This window comes from Hemisphaericaspora subhashii (genome assembly GCF_019202705.1).
Source record: "Hemisphaericaspora subhashii strain CBS 10753 chromosome Unknown scaffold27, whole genome shotgun sequence".
Classification (NCBI taxonomy): Eukaryota; Fungi; Ascomycota; class Pichiomycetes; order Serinales; family Debaryomycetaceae; genus Hemisphaericaspora; species Hemisphaericaspora subhashii.
Window position 1 is genome coordinate 17,012 of NW_026057342.1, and position 14,818 is coordinate 31,829.

The 14,818-nt window shown below is 34.6% G+C and overlaps 6 protein-coding genes across 6 annotated transcripts; 4 read left to right on the forward strand and 2 right to left on the reverse strand. All coding sequences in view use genetic code 12, as the record gives it.

Annotated features, from left to right (window-relative positions):
- Nucleotides 1-624: 624 nt before the first annotated feature.
- On the reverse strand, nt 625-1,437 carry J8A68_004040 (uncharacterized protein; the record flags this gene model as incomplete). The annotated part of the gene is made up of 1 exon (XM_049407957.1): nt 625-1,437. The coding sequence occupies one exon, from the start codon at nt 1,435-1,437 to the stop codon at nt 625-627; it is 813 nt and encodes a 270-aa protein (XP_049262625.1).
- A 3,851-nt stretch (nt 1,438-5,288) lies between these two features.
- J8A68_004041 (uncharacterized protein) lies at nt 5,289-6,908 on the forward strand (the record flags this gene model as incomplete). Its single annotated transcript, XM_049407958.1, has 1 exon — nt 5,289-6,908. One exon carries the CDS (start codon nt 5,289-5,291, stop codon nt 6,906-6,908), a length of 1,620 nt encoding a protein of 539 aa, XP_049262626.1.
- Nucleotides 6,909-8,435: 1,527 nt separating this feature from the next.
- J8A68_004042 (uncharacterized protein) lies at nt 8,436-9,386 on the forward strand (the record flags this gene model as incomplete). Its single annotated transcript, XM_049407959.1, has 1 exon — nt 8,436-9,386. One exon carries the CDS (start codon nt 8,436-8,438, stop codon nt 9,384-9,386), a length of 951 nt encoding a protein of 316 aa, XP_049262627.1.
- A 1,761-nt stretch (nt 9,387-11,147) lies between these two features.
- J8A68_004043 (uncharacterized protein) lies at nt 11,148-12,155 on the forward strand (the record flags this gene model as incomplete). The annotated part of the gene is made up of 1 exon (XM_049407960.1): nt 11,148-12,155. The coding sequence occupies one exon, from the start codon at nt 11,148-11,150 to the stop codon at nt 12,153-12,155; it is 1,008 nt and encodes a 335-aa protein (XP_049262628.1).
- A 443-nt stretch (nt 12,156-12,598) lies between these two features.
- On the forward strand, nt 12,599-13,611 carry J8A68_004044 (uncharacterized protein; the record flags this gene model as incomplete). The annotated part of the gene is made up of 2 exons (XM_049407961.1): nt 12,599-12,621; nt 12,810-13,611. The coding sequence occupies 2 exons, from the start codon at nt 12,599-12,601 to the stop codon at nt 13,609-13,611; spliced, it is 825 nt and encodes a 274-aa protein (XP_049262629.1).
- Nucleotides 13,612-13,842: 231 nt separating this feature from the next.
- Nucleotides 13,843-14,676, reverse strand: MRP20 (mitochondrial 54S ribosomal protein uL23m; the record flags this gene model as incomplete). Its single annotated transcript, XM_049407963.1, has 1 exon — nt 13,843-14,676. The coding sequence occupies one exon, from the start codon at nt 14,674-14,676 to the stop codon at nt 13,843-13,845; it is 834 nt and encodes a 277-aa protein (XP_049262630.1).
- Nucleotides 14,677-14,818: the final 142 nt, after the last annotated feature.

Consider the following 14,818-nt stretch of genomic DNA (forward strand, 5'->3'; position numbering starts at 1 on the left):
AGCCTCAACCTTTACTAGTGAATTTCATCATGGTCATCGATATCATGATGAAATATCAGTTGACTAACAATTGACTTATTTTTAACGACATCAACACTTTTTTTGTGGCCTGGGGAAATCAGGCAATTTGATTTTGATGTGACCTTTAAAATTCATCCCCTAAAAAAAACCTTAACGAAAAAATAAGTGGGAAGATTCCAAATCATGCCATCGTCGCTATTGTTTACCTGTTTCGCCTAAAGTAAATCAAATCAATTGATACTGTAAAGTAACTTCTACAAGTGAACAAACTTACTAATAATGACTTTTCATATATTGAACTAAAAATAATATACTAGAGATATAATAATATTATCACTAAAAAAAGTCTTAATTAAAACTCGGTTATCCGATTTTTTTTGCGGGTTTTATCAGATGTGTTTTGATTAAAAGCAAAGACCAAGAATTTCTGTGATTCAAATAAATAATTAAAAATGACTCCCAAACCAATGCAATCAAATAACCTCTTAATGTATAAATAACAAATGTACAAACTCCCAAGGAATCACAACAAATTCTTGTAACTTTCTTATTTCCGTGGCTCTGCCTCTCAATCTGTCTCTCTCAGTATTTATTTGATATAATTTAAAGTTTCATGTACTTTGGACGAACAGAGATTGCTGCACCAGTTCTGTCAGCTGGTGTTGCATTTTCGGATTCATCTTGAAGTTGATAACATTCTTGTTCTTCATCAAACTTTGATCTTGTCGATAATGATTCTGTTCTTGCTTGTTTAGTCACTTTAGCAGCTTCAACATCAGTCATCACTTTAATCCAATCAATTTTTAATGAATATGGTCCATATTGCTTATCTAATAACCCAATTCCTACAGTTTTAACTTCATCTTTATTAATCTCACTACCATCTTGAATTGTACCATAATTAGTCATGACAAAATCCTGTAATGGAATCACCACTGTCTCCCATTGACCTGGAGTATTCAAGAATAATCGATGTTGGAATAAATCTGTAACCAATGGAGTATTAGTTTGGATATTAACCAAATATTTTCTTCTATCACCTTTAACTCTCAACGCTAATGCAGTATAATATCCCCAATCCCAATATTGTTGTCCATTAAACCAAGATTCAGGTAAATCTCTTGTTCTAAACATAGCATAACCCGATCTTGTAACTTCTGGTTTATTTTTAGGTAAATCTAAACTTAAATATCCATGGAAATGACCAACATTCTCTTGTGGATCAATATCGAAATTAACCGTGGAATACCCTCCCATATCTTTATCTGATCTTGTTAAGATATTGGATAAACATTCCTCTGGTTTGTTCTTAAAGTCAAGCACAGTTCTAACTGGCTTGTATAATTCTCCTGTTTTTGGAAATAAGTTCCTGAGTAACGGTGCGGATCTTCCTAATGTTTTTAAAGCTGCTGACATTGTAATAGAGAGTGACTGTGTGTGTGTGTGTGTGTGTGTGACTGTGACTGGGTAGTTTATAAATATGAAATTAGTTGGAATGTTTAGATAAACAGTATATTATTTAGTAAAAGTATTAAATGAAATTAATCTCAATTTCAAAAAAATCAGGTTATTATTTAATTGAAATTAAAAATGGGAAATATATTAACCTATTTATATTTCAATTAGAAAATGTCTCTTTCTTCTTGTCTCCTTAAAAAAATTTATAAAATATTAAAAAAGAACAATTTAAACTACTCACCTAAAAATAATAAAAAATAATTCAATTTTGAATGGGGGTCGTGTCAAATTACCAAAATACTACAATAAAAGTAATTGATTGATCCGTACTCCGGACTTCAATCTAATCATCTCAATTATCAATCCCATAAGTATCGTCTAATACGGTATAATTTAAAGATATGGACTCAATTGACTAAACTAATGATGTCTATAGCCAATATTAAATCAACATACAATGGTCTCATTTTTTACACAGATAGTTATCAATCAGAAATGTCGTGCCATAGGATAATCTTTTATGGCTGGATTTAGTTAGACAAACGAGGGGAATTGCTTAGGGGGACTGGTTTTCAAACAATACCCCATTTATCGATGTGATAATGACAAACAATCTCTTTACTATATAAATGTCTATCATCATAACAGAGCAATATCACTGAACTTTGACCATTTTCCAATTGAACAAAAAGATCAATTCTGTATATGATTGATTATTGACGCAAATCATCTAGTATAAAAAACAACAAGTGTCGTTACATATTTTAGAAGAAATTAATCTACGTTACGACATTTTTTTCTTTCTATAAATATCGGAGGTCGGAGTTTTTAATTTACTGTGTATAAGAGATTTTTTTCTATGTGGGGAATTTTTGATAAATATTATTTGAAGGTTCCCATAGTTCTTATCAGTGAAATAATATTTATCAAGAATAAAATTGCGCCTTTTTTTTTTCAATTTACAACAACGACTTCCGGGATTATGGTGCCCCGTGAATCTCCCGGGCAGTATTGTTTTTCATCAAACACAGTTACTTTTACTACTGTATGTATATATCAATTTCCGATAATTATATCCCTCATATATAGTACAATTGCTCAATTGGATAAATGAATACCCATGCAACTGCATTAATCTAATCAAAATAATGCAACTCATGTTATGACAAATCATTGAAGATGCCCACCTGGGTGCTGAGTAAGAGATTTTGTTTGTTCATTCGCCCCTATATTATTAAACTTCTCTCCCCACACTTTGTTTCATAGTTCGGTTTTTATTTATATTTCCTTCCCCACGTAATTACTCATCTTTAGAACAAAGCTTGTAATTTATAACCGATGATAATCAAAACAATACATCGTTACTATGGACCAAATCCATTTATAAAAACCACGGGTGCATACACCCAGTCAGGGTATGGTTCACTCACCATAAATCAACAACAAAAAAAAGGTAGTAGGTGATCGGTTCCGTTTTCGGAAAGTATTCCAGTTGGGTTTACGCCTAGAATAATTAATTTAATTACAAAACCTTATCGATGTAACGGTGAGGCAAAGTTTGAATCTTGTTTTCAATTTGACAAGAAATCAAGAAATTTATCAAGAATATTACCTGTCTCGGTTCCATCACTAAAGTGATAAGTTGGTTTCTTTGGATATCATTGAATGTGTGTGTTATTTCTGGTGTGTTACATCAGATTCTGCTTTATTAGAGAGCCAATTTATGAATATTATTATTAATGAGTATCTGCCCTTTAAAAGCTTTTTAATTAGTGTTATTTTGTAGAATAACTCTCTTTCTGATATTTGCCACGAGCAATTTGTGTCACAAAAGCAAACCAAAAAAATAAAGAATATTTTTTCTCTGCAATATTCTTTTTCGCAACCAATTTTTGGTAAAACTGATAGTCAATACAACAAAACAGCTGGTGCGGGCTAGGAAGACCTAGACCCACAGCACCCAATTAATCTGCAAAGGGGACAAGTTTTTTTGCACCAATGGAGCAATAGGGGGTTTTATTTATGGCAGATATATGAGTGTGTTTAGGTAATACATAAGGTTTTAACCATTTCTTGTAAAAAAAAAAAACCAAAATGGAAAGTTGACTTGCCAGGCACCTGAAAAAGGCAGTCTACCGCCCTGACATTTGACAAAGTAAGAGATTAGAATTTGACTGGTTCTAAGCCCGATACTTAGAGAGACTCTACAATGTATTTGTATAGGTTTCTTCATATTAACTTCCAATATGAAGTTGGGTCACAACAATAAACTTGTTCAGCTTGACCAGGAAGTTAACTACATAAAATTTAAACTAATCAAGGGCAAATGGCACAATTTAGGAAAAAACTGCCTCAATTAAAACATTGGAACATTCACAGGAAGACTGCGTTTTAGAAATCACAGAATTTAAGCTTCAGAATACAAGTTAATTCCCGTGCAAGCATGATACTAACATGTTTGTTTGCGCGTTGTTGTTAAATGATGAAATTTTCCTTCTTCTTTAAGAGGGGATCTAATGCAATAATTATTAGATATCCAAGAAGATTTATCTCTTTCTAAACTAGAACTTTCAGGACAAACGGATTCAGACATACATTGTAATATGTTGAACGTCATAAAAATTTAGGGGGGAGAAAATCGCGCCAGAAGTATGACTAATTAGAGATAAGATCATGGAATAATTGTGCAATTTTTTGAGAAAATCTAAACACGCAAATGTAGATGGAATAAAACAGAATGCTGGATTAACTAATTGGTCACCAATCAAATATGAAAACATAGTTAAGCCTAAATAGAATAGGGATTCAAAGGAGATTCAAGGTTTTCCAAAAATGCGATATTGCTTAAAAACTGGGAAATTTTAACTGGGAAATTTTGGATTAATTGCCAGAAACTCAATTCCATGACCTGTAATTATTGAACAATAATCAGTTACTGGGGGATCCTAAATTATTAAGCTTCATCAGCATCAACTGGGTAATGAAGTTTAGAAATCACAAACAAGTCACAAAACTACATTATGAGTGGCACATGGAGGACACGCAATCAACTGGTCATCAGAAATGAGCTAAGGAAGATTTTCGATTTCCCCACTCTGACCAAATTTGAAATAATCGCGGAAAGTAGAGCATGCTGTTTTAGAGGGATTATAGAATGCATCTTGAACAACCTTTGTAAATAATAGTCGTCAAAAACGATTTGTTTAGTGCCGCTTTAGGAGGTAAGCTCAATTACTTCGCGCAAAGGATAACAACTTTTTAGTTCTCCCCACATATTCTAAAAATAAATACAAAAACAATTAACTTTACCATTTCTAAACTCCAACATAGGATAGGTCTTTTCTTGCCATTTCTTGGATTTTTCTTTCAATAAACATATTATTGGGATATGGCGATGTATTGTTCGCAAACAAAATTGGTTTATAGAAAGAAATTCGAGAGTTTTAAGTTTAATCTTGCAGTTCCATTGTGTACTTTGTATCTCCAATTTTTAGATTTAACTTTTCTTCTTCACACTAGTTGGTTTAAGGTTTGAACTTCGCGATCTTTCTAGTAATATTCCATCCAGAAATAGACCACGAGAACCCTGCACGATTTCCAAAATTCAAATTTTCCACGCATTTTTGTTTAGGGAGTATCAAAAATAGACTTATAACACTGGATTAACTATGTAGGGGATAGACAAGAAACCAGTCATTAAAACAACTATAAATATGACTGAATTTACCCTATTTGTGACGAATTAATTCTTGAATTTGCTTTCTTAACTAAGTTTCCTAACTTATTACTTTCGCTTTTGTTTCTTTGTTATGAAATACAATTCTATTTTAAGCGCCTTAGCACTTCTTGCTTTGGCTCAGGCTTTTAAGGTCACAATTGATGACGTGCCACTTGTTGTTAGAGAAGGACTAGTCACTGTTGGTGACGAAGATGCTGAAGGTGCTGATTTTGATGTTGTAGATGGTGTTTTACAACTAGCTGATGGTACACCAGTTGGTACTACTAATGACGACACTTCTTTAAGAATCTTAGGTGAAGATGTTGACATTGGTACTTGGTCTGTCGATGGGGATACTTTACTGTATGACCTTAAGTTATATGTCTGTGAAGGTTGGGTTGTTACCACTCTGGAGGAAGAAGGTTGTCAACCAGCTTTATTGAAAGTTGAAGATCCAGAAGATCCAGAAGAACCTGAAGAACCTGAACCAGAAGAACCTGAACCAGAAGAACCTGAACCAGAAGAACCTGAACCAGAAGAACCTGAACCAGAAGAACCTGAACCAGAAGAACCTGAACCAGAAGAACCTGAACCAGAAGAACCTGAACCAGAAGAACCTGAACCTGAAGAACCTGAACCTGAAGAACCTGAACCTGAAGATCCAGAAGATCCTGAAGAACCTGAACATGAAGAACCTGAACCTGAAGACCCAGAAGATCCAGAAGACCCAGAAGATCCAGAAGACCCAGAAGATCCAGAAGATCCAGAGGACCCAGAGGACCCAGAAGACCCTGAAGATCCTGAGGACCCAGAACCTACCGACGAGCCAGAGGACCCAGAAGAACCTGAACCCACTGATGAACCAGAAGTCACCGAAGGACAACAGAAGCTCACCACAGTAACCAGTACTATAATGGTCACAGTCACTGACTGCGATGAAGAATACGTTTGTACCAGTTACACTACTGAATACGTTACTTTCTACACTACCGTTTGTGAAGAGGAACCCGAACCCACGCCATGTACTGATGAAGAATGTGAGCCTGAGAAGCCAAAGAAGCCTGAACACAAACGTCCAGACAAACCTTGTCCACATGGCAAATGTCCAGAACCAGCTCCAGAACCACATCCAGAACCAGAACCAGTTTGTCCACATGGCAAATGTCCAGAACCAGCTCCAGAACCACATCCAGAACCAGAACCAGTTTGTCCACATGGCAAATGTCCAGAACCAGCTCCAGAACCACATCCAGAACCAGAACCAGTTTGTCCACATGGCAAATGTCCAGAACCAGCTCCAGAACCACATCCAGAACCAGAACCAGTTTGTCCACATGGCAAATGTCCAGAACCAGCTCCAGAACCACATCCAGAACCAGAACCAGTTTGTCCACATGGCAAATGTCCAGAACCAGCTCCAGAACCAGAACCAGTTTGTCCACATGGAAAATGTCCAGAACCAGCTCCAGAACCAGCTCCAGAACCAGAACCAGTTTGTCCACATGGCAAATGTCCAGAACCAGCTCCAGCTCCAGCACCTGCACCAGCACCTGCACCAGCGCCAGCTCCAGCTCCAGAACCTGCTCCAGCACCTGCTCCAGAACCTGCTCCAGCACAACCACAAGAATTTCTCGGTGCTGGTTCAATCAACTTGTTAAACGGAGTTGTTGTTTCGGCCGCTGTTTTGATTCCAGCTATTCTTTTCTTATAAGCAATTGATTTGCTAATTTTATTGGATGATTTTGATTTCTTTTATTTGCTTTAACTATGGGACTTTTCTGACCTATAGAGTTTTCAGTACTTTATACTACTGTGTAGTATTTTAGTTTTTAGTTTCTATTATTTACATAGTTTCTATTATTTACATATTATGTTTAGTTCATTTTTCGAAAATTTGAATACATTTTTACTGGCTAATTTTGATAGAATCGTAGTTTCTTAGATTCCTTTCTATAGCCTTCCTCTTACTTGTTCACATAAGAAGATTCTTATTCACACTTCTCCAGAAATCAATAACTTCTAATTTTAGAATTGTTCACTTCCTTCGCTGAGGCTAGTGACTTATCGCAAAAACATTAAGACTAGTGGCTCATCGCAAAAAGACTACTTCCTTTCTAAAAATCCAAACTCGTATGAGCTTTTCTGTCAAGGGGGTTAGTCACTAGTCTCACAGAGTAATCGCAATTTGCAACTCAAAAGAAAGAAATCAAGCCTACTTCCCTACAACTATTGTTACATTCCCGAAAATTACCGACCCACAATTGCTCAACGGTGACTAATTCCATGTTTGGGAGAACACTCCTAAAAATTCCGAATTTAGAGATTTATAGTAAATAGCTCAAAGCTTTTTCGGATTTAGTAATCCTAATTCAACATGTATTTTACTTTTTTTGGATACGCATAAGGACTCTCTAATGACTCTAAATGAAATCGACCCCAAGAAGCGAAAAGACTCCACATGGCCTAAATTAATTCTCAGAAACACCAGCGAAAACGACAATCAAAGTTCTAAGTTTTCGAATTCATATTTCCTTTTCCATATTGTTTACCTTCCATTTTAAGCTTTAAACTTCTGTTCTATAAACAATGCTTCTATATTTTGAATACTAAATCCATAAACGCGTGAGTTGAGACCAACCAGTGATCGCTGTTTGTTTACGTTCCTTCCTGTTACTGATAGCTGCATATCGTGCTTTTTCACCTTGAAATGATGCACTGGTGAATACATGCTGCTTGGTACAGTAATGCAGTAGTTGTCGTGTAGACAATTGGTAATGAATTCTTTTTTGTGCTTCGATGTTTTCCCAATATCTTGTCAATTATAGAAAGCAAGGATGGGAAGTGGCTATTCCTTCTCTTACCAACTGTCAATCCGTAATATAATTTTCATAGAAACCAGAATTGGTGTCATAGTATACTTTAAATTTCATGACACATTGTTGCGCTAAAACAGCACTATAAAGTAGATCTTCAGGTCTCCTGTACAACTCCAAAATTCCAAAGCTTATTTCCGTGTTTTGCCTAGGTGATGTTAACTCTATTTTTATATTTTTATCCAACTTGTGTTAAAAATAGACTTATATTTGGGTGTATGATGATTGAACGTGCAGAGATTTATAACAAGCTAAACAATATATTTAAGTATAAATAGGGATAGATTTGCCACAAAGTACAAGAAATCGTATTTGGGTTTATTTTAGAATCCAAGTTTAAAACTCATTATATTCAGTTTATAACTATGAAATACAATTTTATTTTAAACACATTCGCTCTTGCTGCCTTAGTCAAAGCATTCACCGTCACTGTAAATGACTTACCTGTCATTGTTGACGGAAGTCAAGTCTTGGTAGGTGAAGAGGGAGCCGCTGCAGCTGACTTTCAACAAACAGAAACCTCCTTGCAACTCGTTGATGGGACCCCGGTTGGTACTACAGAAGATGATGGTACTTTAAGATTATTAGGTGAAGGTGAAGACATCGGTACTTGGACTATCGCAGAAAATATTTTGACATACGATATTCAAGTTTATACCTGCCCCGACGGAGTTCTTTCAACTACCTATGATACAGGTTGTTCAGAAGCTGTCTTCGTAATCGTAGCAGATCCCGAACCAGAAGTTCCAACCACTGACGAACCAGAAGAACCAACTGACGAACCAGAAGAACCAACCGAAGAGCCAGAAGAACCAGAAGCTCCAACCACCGACGAACCTGAAGTCACAACCGATGATGAAAATATCAGCACTATAACAAGTACTATTGTCATTACAGTCACCGATTGTGATGAAGTTGATATTTGTACCTGTTACACTACCGAATATGTCACTACTTATACTACAGTTTGTGAAGAAGAAACGCCTTCTAACGCAACTTGTACCGGTCACTACTGTCCTCCTCCACCCCCTTGTTTACCTAAAGGATGTACTCCTGCCCCTAAGCCATCACCAGAACCCGAAGTTCCGTGTCCACCTGAAGGATGTTCTCCTGCTCCAGAACAACCAGAGCAACCAGAGCAACCAGAACAACCAAAACATCCAGAACAACCAGAACAACCAGAACAACCTGAACAACCCGAAGAAACATGTAAAACAGGTGAAATATGTGAATATACAGGTTCTGGTTCAGTCAATATTATGAACGTGTTTGTTGGATTTGCTGCTGTATTGATACCTACTATGCTTTTCTTATAAGCTTTTTCGTTATTAGTTTTGATGGAAGTTATTGATTTCTTTTATTTGATTTAACTATAGGATTTGTATGCCTATAGAATTTTTCGATATCTTTAGTATTATGTAACTTTTTAAATTAGTTTAGATTATATGTTTACTTATTGTTAATTGTTTAACCTTTTTATTTTGTATTATTCGATCTCCGTATCACTGGTGAGACTTTCAGGCTCTGGAAACAATTATTTTTTGCAATCAAGCTAAATTTCATGATATTTTTTTCGGTTGTTAATAAGCGAATGTGGCTGGAATATTATTTTATTCTTTACACCAGCTTAATTAGTTAAGTTAATTTAGTTTGAGGTAATTCCGAACTAGAATCACGTCTCTAACAGAATGCTACTCAATCAAAACAACGCAACGCATTTAATGAATGGGATTTGGCAGCCTGAGCTCACCTAATGGTTCAGGTGAGAGAATTTAGAAGTGACCAACTTGGGATAGTTCGTTCATTGAACAAATTTAGATAGCGAAACTTGTTTTAAGCAGTAAATACCGCGGTTTCTAGACTAAATAAACATTTACAGAAACACATTTTGTTGTATTTAGAAGGTTATAGTTACCATAAATTTCAAGAAGGTTGTTGGGAATAAAGATAAGATTTTAAAACTAGAATCGGAATCTTATTTTGATACTAAAACAGATAACAATAGTATCTTATAAGAAAATGCCAGAGTCACTACTGGAATCGATTGGCTCATCTGACTGCCTTTGAATTCTCATCCGAGCAGGAGACGTCAACCACATTAGTTGCGTTATATTATTTTGATCTCGATTTAACTCAAATGGAAGAGTTTTCCAAAATAGAAAGAAAGTTGAACATTTTAGTAAGCAATTCCAACGCATCCGTTCCATAAGACGGCGAAGGATTTGTTATTGAAGCCAATATCAATTTTCGTAATTTGAAAAGACAAAACTACTCTAGTTAATGAAAGTTCTTGCTGCCTGCCATGCTCTCATTCCGACTCTATTAATATTTTGAACTTAATTCTAAACTATCGGAGAACAATTACAATTCTCCCTTATGGAACTTGAGAGGCTATGACTACGACTAATAAGACTGCAGGGCTTATCAATGAAGAACGACGCCTTGCCACATCGAGAGAGGTGATGGTCCCGAAGTTATCTTTAAAGAATGACATCGACAGCCTATTTGGGTCTGCTCAACAGTTGCAAATTGAAATATGGTTTCTAGTAGGCATACCGAGGAGAACTAGGGGTAAGTAACAATAAAAGCAAGGAGGTTTCGACGTTGATTGAAAATATTCCATTGGCTGCGTCCTGTTCTCTCGATATTAATATATAATGTTTTTTATATCTTAATTCTAAAACATGTCCAGCCAACCAGAATACCAATAAAAGCTGTGTATTGACAATTAAATCAGATTTAATACTTGATCTGTTGTTTTGATGAATTTTTTAATGGCGAACAAAGCATTGTAAAATTAAAATTCCGTATTTTTCGAATCATTAGTTTCTTTTGATGCTTCATGTGACAGAGAGAATTTACAGAAACAATTCACATTCATCGAGAATTGACTTAATGAGTTAACTTCAAAATCATGAGATATATTATAACAGCTCATTCACTCTGTAAAGAAAACATGAATTTATTGCATATGAAAATCGAAAGATTTTTTTAAGGAAATATTATTTGCTCCATAAATAGGAAGCTGGTCGAGTTTCAATTTTTTTTGAGTTTTAGTTTGATTGATTATATGGAAAATGTTTGTAGATACATCGAAATATTTCAAGCCTGAGTCAGTTACATACTATGATCCGAAAAAAGATCATAGAGTCGTGTTTCTAACTGGTGCTACTTCTGGAATTGGGTGGTACACTTGTTTACATTTATATTTGCATGGGTACATTGTTTACATTGCATCTAGAAACGAGGATAGATTAGTCAAGACAATTGAAGATATCAAGGTTGAAGCATTCAAAAGAACCGAGAATTATAGTGATGATGAGAAAGCAAGTAGACCATTGGGAGAATTATATTATATTCAACTTGACTTGAGTGATCTTTCAACTGTTCCCAAGGCAGTAGAACAGTTTGGCAAAAGGGAAAACAAATTAGATATTTTAATAAACAATGCAGGGCTCATGGCTGTACCATATCAAATGACAAAAGATGGATATGAAATCCAATATCAAGTTAATTTTGTTGGCCATTTGTTATTAACTTTACAATTATTACCTTTTATTAAAGAATCTGATACAACTCCCCGTATAATTAACCTTTCATCATTTGGTCATAATTTTGAATTTAAATATTTCCATCCTTCGGAACATGACTTTAATAAATTTCCAAATGCTATTTATACTTGGGTTAGATATGGTAAGGCTAAAGTTTCTCAAATCCATTTAACCAAAGCTCTTGCCAGTCAATATCCTGAAATTCTTTCCTTTGCAGTTCATCCTGGGATTGTTTTTGGTACAGGGTTATTTGATTATTATAAATCAATTCCAATTTTGAAGTATTTAAATAAAGCCGCATTTGAAGTGTCTGATAAGATTGCGGGACTGACTAATGAAGAAGGAAGTTTAGCTACATTAAGAGCAGCTATGGATCCAGAATTAACTTTAGAGAAGGATAATGGAAGTTATTTGGTTACTGGAGGTTCAATTGAGATTCCGAGTAAAGTTGCTACCACACAGGAAAATATTGACGAGACTTGGAATTGGAACATTGAAGAATTAAAGAAACGTGGATTTAACTTTTCTATTTAATTAAAGACAATATTTTATAAGATACAAGTAATTAGACAAGATAAGTAAGTAGACAATGGAAATACATACTTTATATTTATAGGCTCAAGACATTTAGTAGGTAATTCTTTCTTTTATAAATCTCATTTTCTCCTATAGTAGGTGTGATGATTGTACTGTTACAATTAATTACAATTTTACAATAAAACTTGCTGTAGTTTGTTACCAAAGAAAATTCATTAATAAAAGAGAAGTTGCCGTGTAGCAATGTACAATTCGCATAATAAAATGACACTGAACACTTTGAAGGGTTTATTTTTTCTTCTTTCTCTCTTTCTCTATTTAAAATTATTTCCTTAAAAGAAATATTTGGCACATTTTTTTTATTTTAAGTTTATTCATTTTTATCTTCTTTGAATTTACAATTTTATTCTGCTACAAATTACACTACTACTACTATTACTATGTTTATATTTTCACTATTAAGGTATGTACCAGAAGAAGTTACAATTGTTCATTTCTCATAGTTCTGTTTCTTTTTGTTTTGGTTGGTCTACATTTGTGGTTTCTCCCATCCATCATCCTCATTTACGAATCCCCCACAAAAAAGATAAAGAAATGAGATACGTCCCGCCACCCCCCCTCCCCCACACAAATACTAACAAATTAATTTAGTCTCCTTATTTCAATTGTATATCCAGTCATTGCATCATGTAGAGCTTTTGAAGATTATACCCAAGCAGTAAATATACTTGCATCACAAAATTTAAAGATTGGTGGCGTTACGGTTCCTCTTAATTTATTTTTCCTGCGAATTGATAAGGAATCCGATGGCAATGACGTCAATCATGAATTGGCTGTACAAAGACACTTAATATCACTTCAAAAATGGTTTATTTATTGGATAGTTCTTGCAGTTGTATCAATTGGGGAAAATTTATTGTTTTTATCTTATCTTATTCCCGGATATTCAATTCTAAAATTAGGGTTTAATGTTTGGTTGATAATCCCCATGCTTTTGATGGCAAAAGAAGATGTTGATACTACAGTTTCCACTTTTGACAATACAGAGGCTTGGAGAAAGTTTACCCAATCAGGGGCTGGGCTATTGTTTTTTACTTATATTAAACCTTGGATAGAGCATCATATCGAAATACTTCGGAAAGTTGAAATTAATCCATTAGAAATAATAAAATTAGCAAATGTCATGTCATATCTTGCTAAGTCCCAAGAAGTCCCACTCTCAACATCAGGAGTAAATGAAGAAACTAGCATGCTAGATAGCTCCTTTGTAATGGTGATGAATATGAAAAATAAATGGACGGGAATGGGGATATCCTCTAGAGACATTAGTGATGAGAAAACTAAAGACGATTTTGATGTTATCGAAGATTCTGCTACGACTCAAGAATCTAGTTCGATAGAAGCAACCAATCCAAGTAATGCGATAACCAGAAAGAGAGGTTATTTCTGGTAGGAAGCACTAGTGTTTTTATATCGACTGTTCTTTTCCTGGTTTATTAATTTAGAACATATTTATTTTTTATCAAGATTAGGTTTATAACGTATAGTTTTATTTTCAATTTCAAAATGACTTCTAAAAAATAATACCGTCTTATATTCGAAGGTTCTGGGGCTGGTTTTATCTACAGAATGGAAGTATATATACAATTGAGTTTTAAAATTCTTGATTTCGTGGAAAACTAAATCATGAACCAATAAATTCATTCACCAATGCTACATCAGCAGCCGCAGATGTCTTTTTAGTATATTCAGAAAGCTTTGCTAAACCTTGTTTTCTCATCTTGCGTGGAACAAAAGCATTTGGTAAGCGCTTTTCTTCATAAATTCCATCATAAACTTCCAAAGGTTTCTTTTTATCAGAACCAATCAGATGTTCGTGTAGCATCATCTTCATTCTATTCTTTTTCTCATATTCAACATTGTCAATAATCTTTTGGGAGATTTCGGGCCAAACGAATGGTTCCAACATATCGACAGTCATCTTCTTAACTTGCGGTAATCTGTAACGACCAAGATCATGTGGTCCTCTTGTCCATCTACCTGGTTGTAATTGAACAGTAACATTCAATGCTCTTAATCCATATAAATGCCATAAATAATCTCTTAAATCCATTTTATTCATACTCTTTGGAACCAAAAACTTGGCTTGATATGGGGTATGCTTAGCATTTGGTCTCAACAAACAAACTCTTGCCAGAGTGAAGTAAATTTGTTTCTTACCAATAGGAAAATGAGGTTCATCAAGATCAATATGTTCTTGTAATTTTTCAAAATTTTTTCTTGCTAAAATATCACCATTTCCTCTAAATTTTCTAGGTACTGGTTTACCTCCTTCAATATATTTCTTTTGAATTTCCAAAGCTGGGAATAAAGTATCAGTAACCGTTTGAGAAAGTAATAACGGTCTTTTTCTTTTATAATCAATACGAGGTTTGTTTAATTCAACTTCACTGACATGAACTTTAGGATAAGCGCCTGGGCGAGGTTTATGATGTAATGATCTTATGGAAATCTTCATGAATGAAGATATGAAACCTCTAGTAGTATCCATTATCAATTCACTGACTCTTTCAAATTAGACGGTCTCTTGCAACAAAGTATATCCATGAAAAGTCATTTTGTTCTTTTTTGATTTTAAATGCTGAAAATTTTTATTGGTC